General features: G+C 44.2%; 1 protein-coding gene across 2 annotated transcripts in view; it reads right to left on the bottom strand.

The window, feature by feature from the left end:
• Positions 1-21,257, bottom strand: part of LOC139387454 (laminin subunit alpha-3-like) — a 121,899-nt gene that overhangs the window by 5,687 nt on the left and 94,955 nt on the right. For both annotated transcript variants that reach the window (XM_071133637.1, XM_071133638.1), the window contains 31 exons: positions 17,455-17,556; positions 17,245-17,328; positions 16,877-17,107; positions 13,791-13,904; positions 12,484-12,602; positions 12,161-12,342; positions 11,942-11,995; positions 11,681-11,832; positions 10,489-10,599; positions 10,232-10,343; positions 9,781-9,948; positions 9,314-9,510; positions 9,004-9,120; positions 8,731-8,885; positions 8,080-8,221; positions 7,846-7,945; positions 7,625-7,741; positions 7,328-7,498; positions 6,860-7,011; positions 6,375-6,590; positions 5,227-5,375; positions 4,965-5,127; positions 4,719-4,846; positions 4,131-4,278; positions 3,894-3,992; positions 3,595-3,758; positions 3,271-3,388; positions 2,696-2,836; positions 2,300-2,448; positions 1,937-2,068; positions 1,414-1,537 (listed from right to left, as the gene is read on the bottom strand). In XM_071133637.1, coding sequence (XP_070989738.1) covers positions 1,414-1,537; positions 1,937-2,068; positions 2,300-2,448; positions 2,696-2,836; positions 3,271-3,388; positions 3,595-3,758; positions 3,894-3,992; positions 4,131-4,278; positions 4,719-4,846; positions 4,965-5,127; positions 5,227-5,375; positions 6,375-6,590; positions 6,860-7,011; positions 7,328-7,498; positions 7,625-7,741; positions 7,846-7,945; positions 8,080-8,221; positions 8,731-8,885; positions 9,004-9,120; positions 9,314-9,510; positions 9,781-9,948; positions 10,232-10,343; positions 10,489-10,599; positions 11,681-11,832; positions 11,942-11,995; positions 12,161-12,342; positions 12,484-12,602; positions 13,791-13,904; positions 16,877-17,107; positions 17,245-17,328; positions 17,455-17,556 — 4,311 coding nt within the window. The remainder of the gene's footprint in view (positions 1-1,413; positions 1,538-1,936; positions 2,069-2,299; positions 2,449-2,695; positions 2,837-3,270; positions 3,389-3,594; positions 3,759-3,893; positions 3,993-4,130; positions 4,279-4,718; positions 4,847-4,964; positions 5,128-5,226; positions 5,376-6,374; positions 6,591-6,859; positions 7,012-7,327; positions 7,499-7,624; positions 7,742-7,845; positions 7,946-8,079; positions 8,222-8,730; positions 8,886-9,003; positions 9,121-9,313; positions 9,511-9,780; positions 9,949-10,231; positions 10,344-10,488; positions 10,600-11,680; positions 11,833-11,941; positions 11,996-12,160; positions 12,343-12,483; positions 12,603-13,790; positions 13,905-16,876; positions 17,108-17,244; positions 17,329-17,454; positions 17,557-21,257) is intronic.

The following is a 21,257-nucleotide window of genomic DNA, read 5'->3' as shown; positions in this document are numbered from 1 at the left end:
GATAGAACAGTGTACAAATCAAAAGCGAAACAATGCTCATTAAATAATTGTTTTTAATAGTTAGTTTGTATTTAATAATAGTAGTCATGATGATGTGGATGTCCATGCAGTACAATAGCAATGGGCTTGTGCAAACATTGTGTGAGATGCTCATATTTCTCATGTCAATATCAATTCATCCTCATTAGTTGGCAGGTCGTCCTTCTCTTCATCTCTGGAAACAAAGCAGCACAAAACACTGTGAACAGCACATAAACGCAACATGCATGTGAAGCATGGGATAGATGCTGAAGTGATAACTGACACCAACGACTGGTTTGTTGCTACAGTAGGTAATCATAGTACAATGTTATTGGAAACTTGGATTGTCTCGTTCCAACATTAGGACAAGGGAAAAAAAATACAATTGTGATTGGTTTGACGAACACAAAACATACAAAAAAAACATGACGCTTTCTTGACGGTCTCACAAGTTATTTGGTAATAAAGGTAGTCATCAGTTACAGTGCCTTGCGAAAGTATTCGGCCCCCTTGAACTTTGCGACCTTTTGCCACATTTCAGGCTTCAAACATAAAGATATAAAACTGTATTTTTTTGTGAAGAATCAACAACAAGTGGGACACAATCATGAAGTGGAACGACATTTATTGGATATTTCAAACTTTTTTAACAAATCAAAAACTGAAAAATTGGGCGTGCAAAATTATTCAGCCCCTTTACTTGGGGCGGCAGGGTAGCCTAGTGGTTAGAGCGTTGGACTAGTAACCGGAAGGTTGCGAGTTCAAACCCCCGAGCTGACAAGGTACAAATCTGTCGTTCTGCCCCTGAACAGGCAGTTAACCCACTGTTCCCAGGCCGTCATTGAAAATAAGAATTTGTTCTTAACTGACTTGCCTGGTTAAATAAAGGTAAAATAAAAAAATAAAAATGAAAATACTTTCAGTGCAGCAAACTCTCTCCAGAAGTTCAGTGAGGATCTCTGAATGATCCAATGTTGACCTAAATGACTAATGATGATAAATACAATCCGCCTGTGTGTAATCAAGTCTCCGTATAAATGCACCTGCACTGTGATAGTCTCAGAGGTCCGTTAAAAGCGCAGAGAGCATCATGAAGAACAAAGAAACACACCAGGCAGGTCCGAGATACTTTTGTGAAGAAGTTTAAAGCCGGATTTGGATACAAAAAGATTTCCCAAGCTTTAAACATCCCAAGGAGCACTGTGCAAGCGATAATATTGAAATGGAAGGAGTATCAGACCACTGCAAATCTACCAAGACCTGGCCGTGAAATGTGGCAAAAGGTCGCAAAGTTCTAGGGGGCCGAATACTTTCGCAAGGCACTGTAGGTAGGTCATTATTGTAAGTGAATCGTTGTAAATTGGGCTAGCTGAGTTCACTGTTCGTTCTCACCTTCCTGGAGGTGTTTCGGTCGAGCATCAGTTGTGGAGGTCTGTCAGCACTACACATATCTAGCAGCACATCTCCTGTAGAGCTGAACTGACTCAGGTCTTCTGCTCTGTACAGAGAGTCAGGCCTGCAACACAACACAACACACACAGCAACTTTCAGGAGGTGATACAACCAGGATAGTATCTAATATCAGGACATCAGTGCACTATGAAACGTGAACTATTGAATGTTTAATGTCAACATTAAAACTACCATGAAACCTTCCTGCAAAAATAAACTTCTACGTTATGCTATGTTATTTTGTAATTAATTACTTGCATTTCATATTCAATGTGTATTTTTTGTAGAGTTTAGAGTTCATTTGCATAAGGGTCTCAATATTACTCCCTGCTTCAATAAAGCTTGAATAAATAAAACTACGATGACAGCCATGATGATCACTACATGTATATAACAACTATTACTACTGCTGTGTTGTTACTACCGTTAGACATTGTAATAATACACAGTGATGGGAGCTTACCTTCTCAGGTAGAGGTTGGAGATGCAGCCTTTGAAGGTGTCTTTCCCCAGGAACACAGAGTCTGGGTTTGAACTGAAGGAACCTGAGGTTATCTGCCCTCCCAAATCATCCTCATCTATCCGGAGCTCAATACTGTAGGGCAACACGAGACATGCATTCACATATATGGTACTTACAGTATATGTGTCAGTGGTTACCAATCGGTATAGCGAGTGTGTACTGTACTGTCACAACAATCATATAGTAAGTCTCAATCTTCACCAATCCATCATGGAACTGGATAAATTTAACATTTCACTTTTTTTCCGAACATGTGGTTTTCATAGACTTCTATCAATCTATCTTGACTGTTTGATGTTCTACCTTTGAGGAGAGACTCTCCTGGTGGCAGTTAGGTAATGACATTTGCCATCCTGGTACTGCTTGCTTGATTTCAAAGATTTCCAAACTTCGTCTTTGAATGTCAGAACCACGTAGCCGTCGACCAAGGCAAGTTCGATGGCACCAATGCTCTGTCGGAGACCGGGTGGGGAAAACGATTATTTCAAACAGTCAGTCCACTTACATTTGCTGTATCCTAAAGCTAAACTGTTAAAGCAACTGTTGAAGGAAGGAAGAGGGAGGGAGGGAGGGAGGGAGGGAGGGAGGGAGGGAGGGAGGGAGGGAGGGAGGGAGGGAGGGAGGGAGGGAGGGAGGGAGGGAGGGAGTCAGAGAGAGACAGAGAGAGACAGAGAAAAATGGGTGTTGTAGTCTACTAACCGACTCGGTGTTCTGCAGTAGAAGACCCTCTTTCTCAGAGCTCTTGAATCCCAGTGAGACTGTGATATCATTGGCCAGGCTGAAGCCTTTAAGAGCAGCTGACAGAGAACTGCCCACGTTGAACTCTGCTTTACGAGATGCCTGGAACACAGAGACATTATAAAGCTGTTACTAACAGTGGACTGGAGTCAGTTACAGCATCAAAATACACGGTACTGGCACACAGAAATGGTACTGGCACGCAGAAATGGCTTTTTGACAGTATAAGTTATAGTTTCCAGTAAGTAAATATCATAGTGGTATGAATAAAAATATAATTCCATGGTATTGATTTTATGTGAGAATTCAATAATTGAAAAAAGGCAGTCTATTTTCAATGACTTATCAATAAACTTAAAAGTAAAATATATTTATTTCAAAGGTTTTAACATTTTTTAAAGTTTAAAATCAACTCAACAAATTACAGACAAATTACTTTCAAACTGAATTAGCTACCTTCAATTCAAATTGACCCGAAAACACTGACTTACTGTGTTGACCACGATTGAAAACTTTAGTGAAAGGTGAAGACTTACCAGGAGGTCCTTGGGACAGCCCCGGCTGATGCCCACTTTTTCCTGGAAGTTGGGGTACTTGCTGTTGAGCTTGACGTTCTTCATGCAGCCCTTCAGTGGCTGGGAGGTGATGTTGTGTCTGTGAGCGAGAACACACGAAACACAATTTTATTTAGACTCCTCTGGTATGGTGTAGGTTTAGGAAAACAGTGTACTACCAATAACGATTTAAAACTTACTCAACATCCATGTAACCTGGGCAGAGTTTGATCATGGAAAATGGAATACCAAACATGGGCCAAACATAATAATAATGTTCCTAGTAAGTGGATGAAAAGCACTCACCTTTCTCTCAGGGCTTGTGGTAGGCCACCGATGTAGTAGTCTGCATAGTCACCAGGGGTGTACTGGACATTAGCCTTGACCACCTCATTTCCTGCTACACGGATCTTCATCTCTTGGCTTCCTTTAGACTCCATGATGATCAACACTTCTGCCGAATCTGCATCCTAAAGAGAAGGAAAAATCAGGGGGAACCATTTAAGCAAAAACAATGCAAATTCTACAATTAACCAAACATCAAAAAGGATCAAACAGACAAATTATTCCACCCATCCATCTATCTAGCATCTAACTGCCTTTACCACTGGGAAGACTTTGGTGGTGCTTCGTGCTGGTTCTCTGAGCAGGTTACTGTGGATGACAACGTAGCCTCTCTCGAACGTCACACTGTAGTAGTTGTACTACGAAAAGAAGAAAACAAGCAACGTTAAACACAGCCAGTGGACAGACTGACAACAGTACAGAATTTCAACAGCTATTCAAGTGTCATCAACTTTACCACACCAAATGTTTCCCAGTAGAAAGAATAAGGAGCCTACCTCATTTCCAATGTAGAGGAGAAGCCCATTCTCTGAGCGAGTGGAGATGGTCTGGGTCAGGAGGAGGGTGGACACCATGACACCTTGGGTGGACACCTTGGCATAGCCAGTCCCCTCGAAGTAGTCAAACACCACTGGCTGCATATACCTGGGCACAGGGGGATTCAATCAGAATAGGGTTAAGGTTAGAAGATGTCAACACTCATAACTACCTGGGGTATGAGGAAAACTATACGTTTTTAGATGCTACACTGGATGTGCGCTGGCAGTGTTCTCAGGCGCGAAAATAGAACTGCGGCCTAATTTTACGCTGTGCAGTGTGAGCCTCTCAGGGAGCCGTGCTGCTAAAGCCCAGGTTTCGTTGAAATGAATAGGAGCATGTCACACTGTGAAAAGGTTACACATCCAGCGTAAATAGTCTAACCCCTTCAGACGTTTAGCAGTCAAGTGACTGACAGGTTAGATTGACTGTATAACAAGGACTCTGAGGCATTTTGAATATGGGACCTTTGGTCTTTGTTGTCCTCTGATCCAGAAGCATTATCTCCCGTCAATAACTCATTAGGCTTTCAGTAGCTCTAAACCAACCTCTTGCATGGAGTCTCCAGGTTGATCTTGACAGCCTTCTTAAAGTTGTACAGACTGATGAATCTGTCGTTGAAGGTGGACAGCTCGATGCATCCTTTATAGTTTGGGTAGTTGAGGGAGGCTGGAGGCTATAGAAGCAAAGCATATTCAGGTATAATAAGACTGAGAATGTTTAAATAGTCAGGAATAGTACTGTCACCTAGGAACTGAAATGTTCATTTCCAGTCAATGTTTTGGGTTGCTTACAGTGAAGTTGGAGGGATAGCCCCCGACATAGAAGACCATGTCACTATGGTTCAGGTTTAGAAGGTTCCTGGTCAGCTCTCCCTGCTTACTGCTGGTCTGAGGAGGGTCCGGGTCATTAGATGTGAACAGTTTGGTGAGGATCACCTGTGCGTCTTGGTAAATTCTAAGAGATTGTAAAAAAGGTCAACGTTAGATCAGGGTTACTCACTCAAATAACATTTCCAATTCCTAAGACTTGAGATGGACGAAGGTATGGTTTTACCTGTGCAGGTCCACCTTGTCAAAGAATGCCGGCTCAGAGGGAGACCTAGTGATGTAGTCCGTCTTGATCTCATACTCTTCTCCGCTCAGCTTGTACACACAGAACAGCACATTCTTCCTCAGGGCCATGCCAATGTAGTCTTTAGATGACTGTGGAGAAGAGAGGTGAGGACCATCAGTGGGAGCATTTCCAACCACAAGCAAACTGTCAAATGTATACGGTGCCATTATTTCAATAGAGAAGTATACAAATGATCCTATATAACAGGATCCAGTGTGGCTCAGTCGGTAGAGCATGGTACTTGCAACACCAGGGTTCCCACGCAGGAGCAGTATGAAAAAGAATGATAAGAGTGTTTGCTAAATGACTCAAATGTATCATGAGGATGGCGACTGAAGTGCCAGAGAGAGTTTTATGACCATAAAGCAAATTGCCAAATCTATACCATCCAGTTATTTTCACTAGGAGAACAAGGAACTACAAGGGCCAGGTTGTGTCTTGTCTAGGGCAACAAAGCTGCTGGTAATTTACCAAAGTTACCGGAACCTTCAGTAATTTTGGTAATTAACAGAAAATCTATGGCAATCTATCGTAACTTTGGTAATATATACTTGAACAACTTAGAAAAAAGGTATGTGTCCACACTGTCAATGAGTTTCTATTAGATAGACCACATGGTCCAAGAGAGAAAACTCTTCCAACTATTTATTTTTTCACAACTGCCACCAGTTTCAGGACCAAAAATTGACTTCAAATACATATTGACATAGTCAAATAAATCAAAGTTAAAAAAAAATATATATATAAATAATATTTCATGCTGAAACACTCATATTAAACACCATTGTTATTCACTAAGTTGATGGTTTATATTTAGGATAATATTTTACAGTATTGTAATTCTATTTTAAAATGATTTTAAATTATTATTTTGTATATTTTCATATGATAATCCCACACAGAGGGCCAGAGATAATTACAGACACCTGTGATAATCTGAAGTACCCAAAAGGGCAACTAGATGTCTTGTGATAGATTACATAAAATCCTTGAAAGATACCAACATTTTGGTAGTTTACTTGTAAACTTTGAAGGTTTTAGATAATATACCCTCCTTTTGCAACCCAAGTGCTGTCCAGTCCACTCACGTCTTTGTTGCCGAGGTAGAGTACGAACATGTCTCCCTTATCTGTGGTGGTGCTGTCCTGTCTGCGTCTGCGTGTTCCATCCCCTCTGCCGATGTCGGGGTTCACTGGTCTCTGCAAGGACAGGGACAGGGCAGTGTATGCCTTCAGGTCCTCCATGTCCCTGGGGGGACGCAGCTCCACATGGCCCTCACCACTGAACTTCATAGGGACCACAATCTGGAGAGACAGGGGGAGGAGATGAGGAGAGAGGTTGTACATGGTTAAAGGGATCAGCAGTGTAAAGTTAAATCATTGTTTTCCTTTATGGGAATAACAAATGATGGTACATATTCACCAAAGGCCTCTGTCAAGACCTAGACCTGCAATCCTTTCACCTGTATACTGTATGGCCAATGGAAGGGGAATAGGTAATACACAGTGGGCATATCTGGTGGGGTATAGACCCAGGGTGTGTGTGTGTGGGTGTGTGTGGGTTCTGTTCTTACCCTGTTGGCTGCGTCTCTAGACTGCTCGATCAGCTCCTTGATCCTCTTGATGTTCTCTGAGATGTTGGTGACGGGGGACAGCTGAGAGCTGAGCTCTTCCACCTCTGAGATCTTATCCTGCAGAGACGGGATTGTGTTCAACAGATTCTTCACTGTGGATGGGGAGAGAGGGAAGGGGGAGAGGGAGATACAGAGAGAGAGAGAGAGAGAGAGAGAGTATAGTTAGACCTTTTAACCATTTTACACCTGTACAAAACAGGCACAGAGTGGACAAACATCGCTGTACATACAGTACTGTACATGCATGGTAATATCAGCAAATAAGACAAGTAGTATTAATTCAACCTTTATTTTCCAGGTGAGTCTCATTGGTACAGGATAGAAATCTCTTTTTACAAGGAAGCCCTGTCTACGGGTGTATATTCCCTCCATCCTATGCAGACGTGCGTTAGTGGAGTGATCCCTCACCTGACTTGTTCACATCATCCATGACGCTGCTGAGGTTGGAGTCGGAGGGCATGACGTTGATCTTATCCACTTCCTCTCTGATGGCATTCAGTCTGTCCATGGTGGTGCTGGCCGTATCATTGGCTGACGCTGCCTTGCTCTTCGCCTCGTCCAACATGTCTCCTATGTCATCTGACGGGAGGAGAGAAGAGAGGGAATGAGGGAAGGAGGAGAGGGGTATATTCCTCCATTGATCAGTAATTCTCTATAATTTGAGCTGATCTATCAGACTTCCTCCTACTATCTGAGCCGGTTTACCTCTCACGATGTTGTTCAGCTCTGCCTGAGCGTCCATAAGGTCCTTCTCCAATGCTTTCTTCTTCTTCTCTGTGTCCTTCAGGCGTTTTTTCTGGGCAGTGAGGTGATCAGAGGCCTCTGTGGAGTCAAACCAGAGTTCAGTTCAAAGTCATTTAAGCCACATATATTTGGTTGGCTCCCTGCCAACTCTAAAAACTATATTAGAACTTATAGCAGCATACCTTTGAGATCTTGTTCTGCATCCTCTGCTTCCCTCAGTAGGTCGTTCCCGCTGTCTTTCAGATTCTTAGCTCTCTTTGTCAGGTCCTCTTTCTTCACATCCTATATTGCAAAATAATAACAGAAGTTTAAGAATATTGTTCAAACAGAAGGTAAAGCAAAGCCACATAAAAGTTGAGGTGCTGAGGATTCATTATCTCTGTGATAAGGGTCTAGTGGCTGGACTGTGAACTGACCTTGAGGGCCTTGTCAGCTGCATCCTTGGCCTCCTTGGCTGCCTTCTCTGCAGCGTTGACTGCATCTGTGATGTTCTTGTAGGCCTTAATGGCGTCCATGGCATCACGCACATCAGAGCGGCCACTCGAGTCCCTCACAGCACTGTGACATAGGAAGATAGAAAGAGAGGAAAGGAGGGGAGGTAGAGAGAGAAGGAAGGGAGAAGAGAGGAAATGAGGAGAGAGGGGGTAGAGAGAGAAGGAAGGGAGAAGAGAGGAAAGGAGGCAGAGCAAGAGTACACAGGTCAACACACGCATATGGATTTTCAACAAAGCAGGAAAACAAACATGCAGCCTGTGGGGGATCTATCTGATCGCAGATCTATCTGGCACGACCCACTGAGGATGGAAACCACCCAACATAAACATCCCTGTTACAGAACCACAATGCCTGGCTCCAATAGTAGGTCGTTTACACTGAGCCTCTATTGCTCTCATTAATTGTGCTGAGCTATTATCTGGCATCTTTTGTTCTATCCTGTAAAATTTATATTTTTAACAATATCTGGCGACTTCCATTACCTAAAACACAAAATGCTTTGAACTTGAGCTATACAACCAGCAGAAACTGCACTGTCCTCATAACCCAGGACCCAATTCCCTATAACTCACTCCTGTAGTTCCTTGGCCAGCTTGGCCAGGTTCTCAGCATGTTTCTCTGCTCGCTCCACAATGTCCTCTTTGGCCGCGGCCTGGGACATAGAGTTGACTTTCTTGGTGAGGGCAGTCCTGGCCCCGTCCAGTTGGGCAGCTAGCTGTTCATACTCCTGGAGAGAGGAGGAAGACGACAGGGTCACAGTGTTTTTACAGTCTTTTATGTCCAACAATCAATATTTCATAAAAGGGGAACCCTGATGTATTGTCATGGCTGGTCTGTGTGCTTACTGTCTTGCTGTCATCCAACATTCTAAGGAGGTCCTTTGTATCCTTCAACTGATCTTCTGCCATGGCTATCTGGTCCTGGACCTTCTTACGCTCTTTCCTCAGATCTTCCATACGTTTCTGAAGAACAAACACGATTCAATTGGTTAAGAGAACATTAAGCCAATGGAAACGTAATTGGGCAAACAATACTGATACCAACCATGAATTAACCATAGCAACGGAGACATGGTTACTGCACACACTAACAGCCTATACATGACTTCATAGTATCATCATGTTAGAAGTCTGGTACTGGGACTTTTATTATTACCAGGATGTCTTCCAGTGCCTCGGTGTTGAGTCCATTCTGAGAGTTGGCTTTCTTGACCATGTCCCCAGCCTGTTTCAGCGCCTCCTCCAGGTCCTTCAATTTAGCTGCATAGTCCTTCAGCAGACCCTTCACCCTCTTGGCTGCTGCCTCATTCTGATCATACTGCTTCGTCACATTGGCCTTGATGTAGTCCAGCACTGGGAGAGAGGAACAGATTCGAATAGAAATAGAAACTGACATTCTCGCCTGAAGTTTTTATTTAAATCTCACCATTTTATTTGGTTGCTGATGGTATCAAACAATGTAGACATCGTTATTGTGACATTAGGCCTCTTATCTGTATCTTAGCTCAACCTAATGTGGTAGTGTTCTCGAACATCAGACGTCGATATTCTAATCTTTTGAAAGAATAGCTTTTAGGGATTTTAAGAGTTTTTGTTATTGAATGAACCAGGAAGAAGTCTTACGTTTCTGGGCCTCATCCCTCTCTATCTCAGCTGCATCTTTTTGTGGGTTGAAGTTCCTCTTCTCCATCTCCTTGACCATGCGTTCCGCCTCAGATAACATCTTAGCCAGGTTCTCACTGGGCACCACACCGCCACTGGAGCCAGACTCTGTCAGCTGCTGTAGCAGGACTACACCCAACACACATTCAGGTTTAGATAAAAGGGAGGGTGGGATGGGGGAGAAAGCAACAGAGAGAGAGAGAGAGAGAGAGAGAGAGAGAGAGAGAAAGAAAGAAAGAAAGAAAGAAAGAAAGAAAGAAAGAAAGAAAGAAAGGAGAGGGTGAGAGAGAAAACAGAGAAATAAAAGTCACAATAAAACAAAAGAGGATAATATGATAGAGAGACAGACCGAGGTGGACAAAGAGATTGAAAAAGAGAAAAAGCGAGTAAACAGGAATAGTTTTTTTTTTACCCAGGATCTTCTTGAGCAGGTTCTTAGCTTCAGTATCCAGGTCTTTAGCTCTCAGATGAGTCTTACCCACATCCTCCAGGACTCTCTGGGCATCCACAGCCCTGTCATCTGCCTGAATGGACAACAAACAAACAAACAAACAAACAAACACACATTAGCTCTACACAGCCAGCATATACACACCAAAACATATGCACAATTTCCCCCACTCATGACGAACCCTAATAAAAAGACATCAAGAAGTTCCAGTCCAGTACCTTGCCTTTGAGAGCGTTGATATCCTCGTTGACACTGAGAGTGTCCTGCTCTAGTTGGCTAACCTTAGGCTTCTGGCTGTTCACACTGGAACTGAACTTGTTCACCAGAGACTGTGGAGAGAGCACACAGCCTATTGTTCAATGCTTTATTATGACATGAGGGAGGGAGGGAGGGAGGGAGGGAGGGAGAGGAGAAGAGAGGAGAGGAGAGGAGAGGAGAGGAGAGGAGAGGAGAAAGAGTGAGAGAGTCATGTTTACTGTTATTTTCTGATTGACAAAGCAAGTGAAATAACAGACAGAGAGACAGACAGAGAGAGGAGGGAGAGAGCTCCAGTACAGTGGGATCAGGTTGTTGACTCCTCAGGCTGTTTGAGAGGTTGACAGAGTGTCTTGTTTACTCCTGTTAGCTTCATAAATGCTCACATTAACGTATGCTCACATGGAGTGTAGGAGCTGCTGCTACAACAAGTCCTGACCAGACCACTACCACTGACGTACAGTGTGGTCTCTGACATGTGTTGACCCACAGCTCTGGGACAAACTGACTGACTTTATCCCACATGTAACTCTGTGTTATTGTTTTTTGTCACACTGCTTTGCTTTATCTTGGCCAGGTTGCAGTTGTAAATGAGAACTTGTTCTCAACTGGCCTACCTGGTTAAATAAAGGGGAAATAAAAAATAAAAATCATTTTAATTTAAAAAAATTAGCTGATCAGGAGGATTCTGAAATCTGAAACGCAACCAATAAAATGTAATTTGATAATATGTTTGTGTGTTTCTGGTTTTAAAGAAGTCCTCATAAGGATAGTCAAACAAGGAAAATTGGGACAAGTGGGGTTACCTTGCCGGTCCCCCACAAGGACAAATGTTATGCGTAAGGGTTAGGTTTAGGGTTAGGTTTACAATTAGGGTTAGAAGGAGGGTTAAGGTTAGGTTACGGGTTAGGGGATATAGGATTTTGAATGGGAATCAATTGTTTGGTCCCCACAAGGATAGTAAAACAAACGTGTGGGTGTGTTGAAATGTGTGTTAGCACACAAGTGCATGTGTGCGTGCATTGAGAAGTAAGTGTACACTGTGTGTGTATATAAATTACTACTCCCTCCCTCTCTGTGGCCTGTGTAGCCAGAGGGCATGGTGGTACACTTCATTACAGTAACAGTACATATAGGCCATTAACGCATTAGTACCTTGGTCTCTGTGATGGCATTTTCCAGCTTCCCGAGTCTGTCCCGGGAGGAGGCGGAGATACTGGCGCTGTCCAGCTGAGTCTTAATTCTCGCCAGCTCCTCATCCAGACGCTGCAGGTCATTTATTAAGGTCTTGGCGCAGTCATCACACTCTGAGAACCACATAGACAAGTGTAATCAGTAGTTGATCATGACGAGGTAGGTGCCCCCATGTCCTGTCCTCTCGTTGAACCCATCAGACGTTACACAACAGACACTAACCTTGGCACTGCTCATCAGTGTTAGTGTCCCCTGGCTCCAAAGTGTTCTTGCACACTGTAGAAAGAGCAGAATTATGCATTCATGATCCCAAAAAAAAGTAACTACAATGCCATTGAATAAATAATAATAATGATGAACTGAGAATAAAGCTATACCAATACACTCAATGGTGCGGGTTTTCTGAATGTGTCATCATGTCTCAGTCACATCACCACTCACCCCCAGTCCTGGAGTCACAGCTGTTTCCATTGCCGTTACAGTCACAAGGTCTGCAGCTTCCTCCAGCTGTCAATGGATCACCATAGTAACCAGGGGCACATCGTTCACACCTGTCTCCTGCGTAGCCTTGTTTACAAACACACTGGAACCCTCCAGCAGCCTCTCTGCAACCCACTGCAAAACTATAGTGGAATGATAAAGAGTACATTTAAACACTTGAATACTGGGCCAACAACAGTAAGTCAGTACACAGGTTTGATTCCACCAAAGAAGCATCTACTATGGTTGAGCTTGCCACTGATTGGTTCTTTGGTGACACTGACCTGTTAGCTGGCACACTGAAGGGGCACGGGCACACCCGGCATGACCTCTGGGCAGCATCTCCATAGTAACCCTCTTTGCAGCGCTCACATCTGTCTCCAGCCGTGTCGTATTGGCAGTTCTGTCCACAGGAATAGTAAAAAACATGGTTAGAGCACTTGAGCATGCCAATAAGAGAATCTAAATAGTAGAGTCTTAAAGTAATATAGCTGTGATCCATCATAGTGTACATGTTCGTATCTGTTTAGACAGTGACCAGCACAAGATGTGCTCTCTTATTAAATAACCAAGTAACAAAGAGAATCTATAGCCTCACTAATTTATTGAAAGTACCATAATAAAGATCATAGTGAGTCTAAACACTCTTTGTCCTTTTGTGGACAAAACCACACTGCCATACCCCACCACAGGGTTTATCTAACTGTACATTACATAAATCTTATTTTTACCACAAAGGAGGGTGGTTGTTTTTATGAGAGAGGAGGATGATGATAGGGAGATTCCAAACATTTCTGTTCTAATCCATTCACTAAAGTGATTTTGATGGACATTCACTGCAGAGAGAGACCGTGCTCAGCCATGTGCGTCTGTCTGTCCGTAGTGCTCTGGGTTCCTTAGGCCTGGAGAGAGGCACTGCTCTTGAGGGGCTTGTGTAAGATGAGAGGAGATAAGAGAGAAATGGAGGGAGAGAGAGAGAGAGCGAGCGAGCGAGAATGAAATAGATGGTGAGAGAGAAAGAGAGGGAGGGAGGGGAGGGCGAGATAGAGGGAGATAAGAGAGAGAGAAAGGGAGAACGAGAGAGAGGAGAATATAGAGTGCTGCATGGGATTTTAGAGATCTAGATTTTCACCCTCCACTCCACCCTGCCATCCGTGACAGAAGGAGACAGATGAAGTCTCCCCTAGGGGCTAATGTAGACCCATATCACATTTACATGTGATCACATCTACTAACACAGACCCACATCAGTCAATACTTTAATGTGGTTAGCCTGCTATGGTACAGAACAGTATGTGGTAACACCCGGATAGGGTGGGATGCCCATGGGGGACCCACAGAAATGCCCAGTGGCATGGGTAAGATGTCCAGACTATGACTGATGACTGGACTGTGGCTTACCTTGGAGTCAGATGGGATGACTTAGGTATTGTACCTTCATATGCGGTTATGGTCACTTCACTCTCGAGTGCTGAGTCAGAACCTGTGTGTGTGTGTGTGTGTGTGTGTGTGTGTGTGTGTGTGTGTGTGTGTGTGTGTGTGTGTGTGTATGTGTACATGTGTGTACATGTGTGTACATGTGTGTTCTTACCAGACACCTCCCAGTCCTCTCGTCACACTCGTTGGCCAGGCCGTTACAGGAGCAGGGCACACAGAGACCCAGGTAGGGTCCACTGCCGTCTCTATAGTAACCAGTGGCACAGTTCTGGAACAGAGAAACACAAACATCAGACAAGAATACAGACACATCAAATACATTCAGTAGATACAGCAATACTTCATGGAAAGTCAGAGCTTTAAAAGTGATGTCTAGCTCAATGGGACTCAATGGATGAATAACAAAAAATATGAAAGAGCCACACAAGTTCTATCACAAACAGAACACAATACTAAATACACGTTTCAAAACAACACACTTAATTCCCACACAGAATAACATTTTACCATTCAAAGTGGCAGTGTTTGAGTAGATAAAAGCTGTCTGAGTTTACCTCAGCCAAACTGCCTAGCAACAGAGAATGACTGATCTCACAAATGTTCCAAACTGTTCCCAGGTGGGGTGTGTCACCAGTACCACGCTGAATACAAGACATCACACCACGCACCACTGCCAAACATACCCTTTGCTCTGTAAGATAACAGTCTGGAAGTCAACTGATGTCCTACAGGTCTAACTCATGCACAGAGCAGCCACACATACATTACAGACAGTACATCCGTTTGTAAGCCAGCAGACTTCACCACTGCTTGACTTCCATGGGTTTACCTGGATCTGAGAACTGGAACCTTGGTCGTCAAAATACGGATACTGAACAGTCTGTCCTCTGTCATTCACAGAAGGGTACTGAACAGTCTGTCCTCTGTCATTCACAGAAGGGTACTGAACAGTCTGTCCTCTGTCATTCACAGAAGGGTACTGAACAGTCTGTCCTCTGTCATTCACAGAAGGGTACTGGACTCGTTGGGTCCCCTGATCATTCACAGAAGGGTACTGGACTCGTTGGGTCCCCTGATCATTCACAGTAGGGTACTGGACTCGTTGGGTCCCCTGATCATTCACAGAAGGGTACTGGACTCGTTGGGTCCCCTGATCATTCACAGTAGGGTACTGGACTCGTTGGGTCCCCTGATCATTCACAGAAGGGTACTGGACTCGTTGGGTCCCCTGATCATTCACAGAAGGGTACTGGACTCGTTGGGTTCCCTGATCATTCACAGAAGGGTACTGGACTCGTTGGGTCCCCTGATCATTCACAGAAGGGTACTGGACTCGTTGGGTCCCCTGATCATTCACAGAAGGGTACTGGACTCGTTGGGTCTCCTGATCATTCACAGAAGGGTAATGTATTCTTTGTCCTCCCTGGTCATGTATGAAAGGATAATCTATTCTCTGTGCCTCTCGGTCATACTGTCTGGGATAGCGGTTCCTCTCTCCCCTGGAATATGGTCTGTGTCCTGCGCTGCATAGTCCCAGTAAGGTTCCCCATAGCAGGACCTGTAGTAGCACGTCTCTCCCTCTCTGGTGTCTGTGTGCACTCGTGCCTGACATCACTCCCGTTTAGTCTGAAATAACTCCCTGCCTCTGCCTCTTAAACACTCACAGACTCACACGTAGAGGACACGCCCCATCACTCATGTACAGCACCTGAGTCAGTGCCGCAGTCAGAGCAATGTAGCAGCATGCACCCACACACACACACACACACACACACACTGACATATGTGCACATCATACACACATTTATTCTCATAACTATTTTCAAAAATACAACTTCGCTTACACTAACAAACAGTCTAAAGAAAAATCCTAATGTTGCTCGGGTGTGGTTCCACCTGAGAGACTGAATGAGTGTGTTTTGGATCGTGTGTGTTAATGTGTGTCCATAGGGTATCTTTGTGAGTATGCCAGTGTGATTGTGTGGTCCTGTGAATAATACTCATAGACCTCCAGACAGTACAAAAGATCACTCACACCTAGAATACACACACACACATTGTGTCTGTCTGGTTGAGGGTGGTGAGTAACACCGTCCCAGGTTGCCAGATACCACACTGGCTGTGTGTCAGCGTGCCTCTCCTTTTTATTACTGCCGCCGGCTATATATTATCCATTTCCTCTGAACACACCTGATTACAGGACGTTGATGTCACACACACACACACACACACACACACACACACACACACACACACACACACACACACACACACACACACACACACACACACACACACACACACACACACACACACACACACACACACACACACACACACACAGAATAACACTGCTTAGAGCACAACCACAAAATGGGGAAAAACAACTCAATCAAGTCAAATGAAAATCCATTGTAAAGTCATCAGGACACTGTTGCCAGGGTAACAAGACCACATCTTCACTGTCAGCCACCCATCCCTAGGGGTTACACACCAAAAATGGTTTCATCTACATGCAATTTAATATGTGGATTTTCAGGGGGAAAATGCTTACAGAGACCCACCCATGCACTAAACACCCCAAGGGGAAGAATTCTGTTGAAACTTGATGACCATCGTACTGTAAATGTTTTTTTATTCTATTTTATTTTAACTGCTGTTACCATGCCACAGTGGAGCACTTTACAGCAGTAATTGAATGTCTAATATTATGTCATGGTGATTGTACATGGTGATTGGTTTTTTTCCAGGACATTCCACACAGGTTTGTTTAAACCGTCGTCTCTATGATGGGCTGAAGGGTTTTTCCTCTGCCTGCCAGTGACCTCACTCACCCCGGGGCGTGGCACCATTGTTTGGGCGTGTTACAACTCTTCTCTTTTCTAAAATGACTAGACCTATCAGTCGTCACCTCTCTCTCTCTCAGCCCCTCCTGTATTCTTTCTCTCTCTACTACCTTCTCCTAATCCTTTTCGCTCTCCCACTGTCTTTCCCACCTCTCCTTCCCAATCCCAAACTGGCCTTTAGCCCAAGCTCCCAGCCCTGCTTGTTGTGCACCTGAGAGCTAAAAGTCCATCTTGCCTTGGACATACTACCATTTCCAAAATAAGACTCCAAGGCACCCCAGAAGTACTCTTCAAATCTTTAACCATATTGCTTATGCCTGTATGACCCCTGTATGTCAATATGAAACACCTAGGGGACTAGGAGTGAACAAGATCATTACGGCCCGAGTCAAACCTGGCAGGAGTCTCCTCTGTAGAGAGGGGAACAGGCACACTGCTCCACGGTGCTGGCAGGGCCACCGGACCCCGTGTCTGTAGCCTCCTCCAGGCCTACCTCCCCCAGACTGAGTCTCTGGCTCTGGGTGAAGTAAAGAGCCCGCACCCTCAGAGCCACCAGCCCAGCCAGGACCACCATCAGATCCTCCCTGGACACAGGCCGGTTGGTGCCGGCGTGACGCCAGTTCCCCTGCACATAACACACAGATAGGTATTAGTGAGGGAGTGTACACTTTGAAGTGCTTTAAAGGTGTTGTTCACAACAGATAGAATGGAATAAGGACTCAGTTTGACCACGTTTTAGGTAGGAAAAACTGTTTTCTATACCTCCACTAGCTGGACTCTGCCCTGGTGGAGTCTGTCTGGTTCGGGGGTCTTTGGGGCCATGTGGACCAGGGCCATCTCCTTGCCCTGAGGACATCACAGAGAAACAACACTGGGTTACTCACAACAGGAAGTGAGTTATACATGACTTATACACCAATAAGAGAGATGTCATAATTAGCCGTGAGTGATGATATGTCATACTGTACGTACACTGAGCAAGACATCAGGTCTGCGGTCCAGCAAAGACATCCCCTCACTAGGAATCCCAAATGACTTGGCCTGGTAGGTCAGGTAGCCCCCATAGGAAGACACCTGAAACAGGAGCAGAGCATACCGTCAGAGTCACTGGGACTGGGTCTAAACTATAGAAATAGAATGAATAGAACATTCATGAATGACTTAGCAATCATTCTAATTCTATGGTCTGAATCAGTGCAGAACTGGGGGGTATATTACAAAGCAGGAACAAGGAGTTTTTTTATTTATTTTTTATTTATTTAACCTTTATTTAACTAGGCTAGTCAATTAAGAACAAATTCTTATTTACAATGACGGTCTACCCCGCCAAAACCCTAACCCAGACGATGCTGGGCGAATTGTGTGCTGCTCTATGGGACTCCCAATCACGGCCGGTTGTGATACAGCCTGGAATTGAACTAGGGTCTGTAGTGACGCCTCTAGCACTGAGATGCAGTCCCTTAGACCGCTGCTCTACTCGGGATGCTGGCCTTCTAGGCAGAGTTGCAAAGAAAAAGCCTTATCTTAGACTGGCCAATAAAAATAAAAGATTAAGATGGGCAAAAGAACAAACACTGGACAGAGGAACTCTGCCTAGAAGGCCAGCATCCCGGAGTCGCCTCTTCACTGTTGACGTTGAGACTGGTGTTTTGCGGGTACTGTTTAATGAAGCTGCCAGTTGAGGACGTGTGAGGCGTCTGTTTCTCAAACTAGACACAAATGTATTTGTACTCTTGCTCAGTTGTGCACCGGGGCCTCCCACTCATCTTTCTATTCTGGTTAGGGCCCGTTTGCACAGTTCTGTGAAGGGAGTAGTACACAGCGCTGTACGAGATCTTCAGTTTCTTGGCAATTTCTCGCATGGAATAGCCTTCATTTCTCAGAACAAGAATACATAGACGAGGTTCAGAAGAAAGTTCTTTGTTTTGGGCCATTTTAAGCCTGAAATTAAACCCACAAATGCTGATGCTCTAGATCATGGGTGTCAAACTCTGGCCCGTGAGCCAAATTTGGCCCGCGGGGTAATTATATTTGGCCCGCGAGACAATACCAAATTACTACTAGAGCTGGCCCGCCGGGTATTATACAGCGCATTCACCACTAATACTACGAATCCCATAATGCTCTGCTGTTTTCGCGCGCCAATCAGGACAGGACCCAGAAACGCTCTCTCATTTGTGACAGTAGTCATAGCAACATAGACGCTACAACTGGCAGCGAGCTAACCCTTCCCAAAAATGGCGAAAAGAAAGGCAGAAAACAGGAGCTTTCTGGACAAGTGGGAGGCAGAATATCTGTTTACATATGTAAAAGACAAACCTGTTTGTCTTGTTTGTGGAGTCAACGTGGCTGTAAGTAAGGAGTACAACATTAGACGACACTATGAAACGAAACACCATGACAAATACAAGGACCTGGACATGACTCAAAGGAGCCAGAAAGTAGAGGAGATGAAAAGAAGTTTGGTTTCACAACAGAATATGTTTAAAAAAGCCACATTACAAAGCGAGGCTGCTGTAAAGGCTAGTTATATAGTGGCAGCAGAGATCGCAAAATCAGCCCGGCCCTTTAATGAGGGAGAGTTCATGAAAAAGTGCATGATGAAGGTTTGTGACCTCGTATGCCCAGAGAAAAAACAAGCATTTTCAAACGTGAGCCTGAGCAGGAACACAGTAGCTGATCGCACATGTGATCTTGCCACCAATCTGTATGACCAGCTGATGGAAAAGGGAAAAGATTTTGTTGCGTTCTCCCTCGCTGTGGATGAGAGCTGCGACGCATCTGATACTGCTCAGCTGTCAGTCTTCATCCGTGGAGTGGACTCAAATCTGTGTGTTACGGAGGAGCTATTAGGATTCAAATCAATGCATGGCACAACCACAGGAAAGGAAATCTTTGAGGAGATTTCCAAATGTGTAACTGAAATAAAGCTGCCGTGGGATAAACTCGTTGGATTAACGACAGATGGTGCGCCAGCGATGTGCGGTAAAAAGAGTGGACTGGTGGGCATGGTTCGGGAGAAGATGCGGGAAGAGAACTGTGCAGGTGAGCTAACTGTTTACCACTGCATCATACATCAGGAAGCACTGTGTGCCAAAGCCCTAAAGATGGAACATGTTATGACCACAGTAACACAGGTAGTTAACTTTATAAGAGCCAAAGGTCTAAATCACCGCCAGTTTAAATCTTTTCTGGAGGAGTGTGGTTCGGAATACGCAGACGTGCCGTATCACACAGAGGTGAGATGGCTAAGCAGAGGAAAAGTACTGAACAGATGTTTCGAGCTGCGTGAGGAAATATGTCAATTCCTGGAAACCAAAGGGAAGGATACAGCAGAGCTCCGGGAGCAAAAGTTCCTGTGTGAGCTGGCCTTTCTCTGTGACATCTCGAGCCATCTCGATGCGCTGAACCTGCAGCTTCAGGGGCGGGGGCGCATCATCACAGACATGTACGCTGCAGTGAGGGCCTTCAAAACTAAACTGTGCCTGTGGGAGAATCAGATGCTGCAAGGAAACCCTTGCCATTTTCCCTGCTGCCAATCCATAAAAGCGCAGATCTCTACCGCCGTGTTCCCATGCGCACAGTTTGCTGAAAAACTCAGTGTTCTCGCCGCTGAGTTTAGCCGGCGATTTGCCGACTTCGATGCCCAGAAATGCAAGTTTGAACTGCTTAGTAATCCCTTCGCAGTTGATGTGGAAAATGCACCAACCAACATCCAAATGGAGCTGATTGAACTCCAGTGCAACGACACGCTGAAGTCAAAGTATGATGCTGTGGGCGCTGCACAGTTTCCACGGTTCATCCCTGACACAATGCCTCAGCTCCGCACCCAAGCTGCTCAGATGCTCTCCATGTTCGGCAGCACTTATCTATGCGAGCAACTTTTCTCCTCGATGAAGATGACCAAAACAACTCACAGGAGACGTCTGACTGATGAACATCTTCGCTCGATACTGAGGATTTCTTCAGCTCAGAGCTTGAGCCCAGACATTGATGAACTAGCATCCAAGAAGAGATGCCAGGTATCTGGCTTGGGCACATCAGATTAGACCAGTGTGCAATAATTAACGTTTTCTTTATGCACTTTTTCTTGCTACAAGGCATGGGCTTGAATGGTTGATTGATTTATTATCATTTTATTTGTAAAATTATTAGCCAGTGGAAAAAGTTTATTTTGGTATTTAAATCAGAAGGCTGCAAATAGAAAAGAGGCATACAATTTTTATTTAAATTTTATTTATTTAATAAATGAATGCCATTGATGTGTTTTTTCATTTGAAATTCGATTTTGCATGTCTCCACTATTAAATTATATATTGTATGGTAATAAGCGATGCTTGTTCCATATTCAATGTTAAAGCAAAACTTGTTTGGGTCCATATTAAAAGGTTAATTTGTTCAATGTTGGCCCGTGACTTTGTTCAGGTTTTACATTTTGGCCCACTGGGTATTTGAGTTTGACACCCCTGCTCTAGATACTCAACTAGTCTAAAAAAAAAAAGGCCAGTTGTATTGCTTCTTTAATCAGAACAACATGTGCTAACCTAATTGCAAAAATGGTTTTATAATGATCAATTAGCCTTTTAAAATGATAAACTTGGATTAGCTAACACAACGTGCCATTGGAATACAGGAGTGATGTTTGCTGAAAATGTGCCTCTGTACACTTATGGAGATATTCCATAAAAAATCAGCCGTTTCTAGCTATAATAGTCATTTCCAAAATTAACAATGTCTACACTGTATTTCTGATCAATTTGATGTTATTTTAATGG

This window comes from Oncorhynchus clarkii, chromosome 28, assembly GCF_045791955.1.
Source record: "Oncorhynchus clarkii lewisi isolate Uvic-CL-2024 chromosome 28, UVic_Ocla_1.0, whole genome shotgun sequence".
NCBI lineage: Eukaryota > Metazoa > Chordata > Actinopteri > Salmoniformes > Salmonidae > Oncorhynchus > Oncorhynchus clarkii.
Note: the sequence above shows the minus strand (reverse complement) of the source record. Positions and strands in the feature narration are given on the sequence as shown.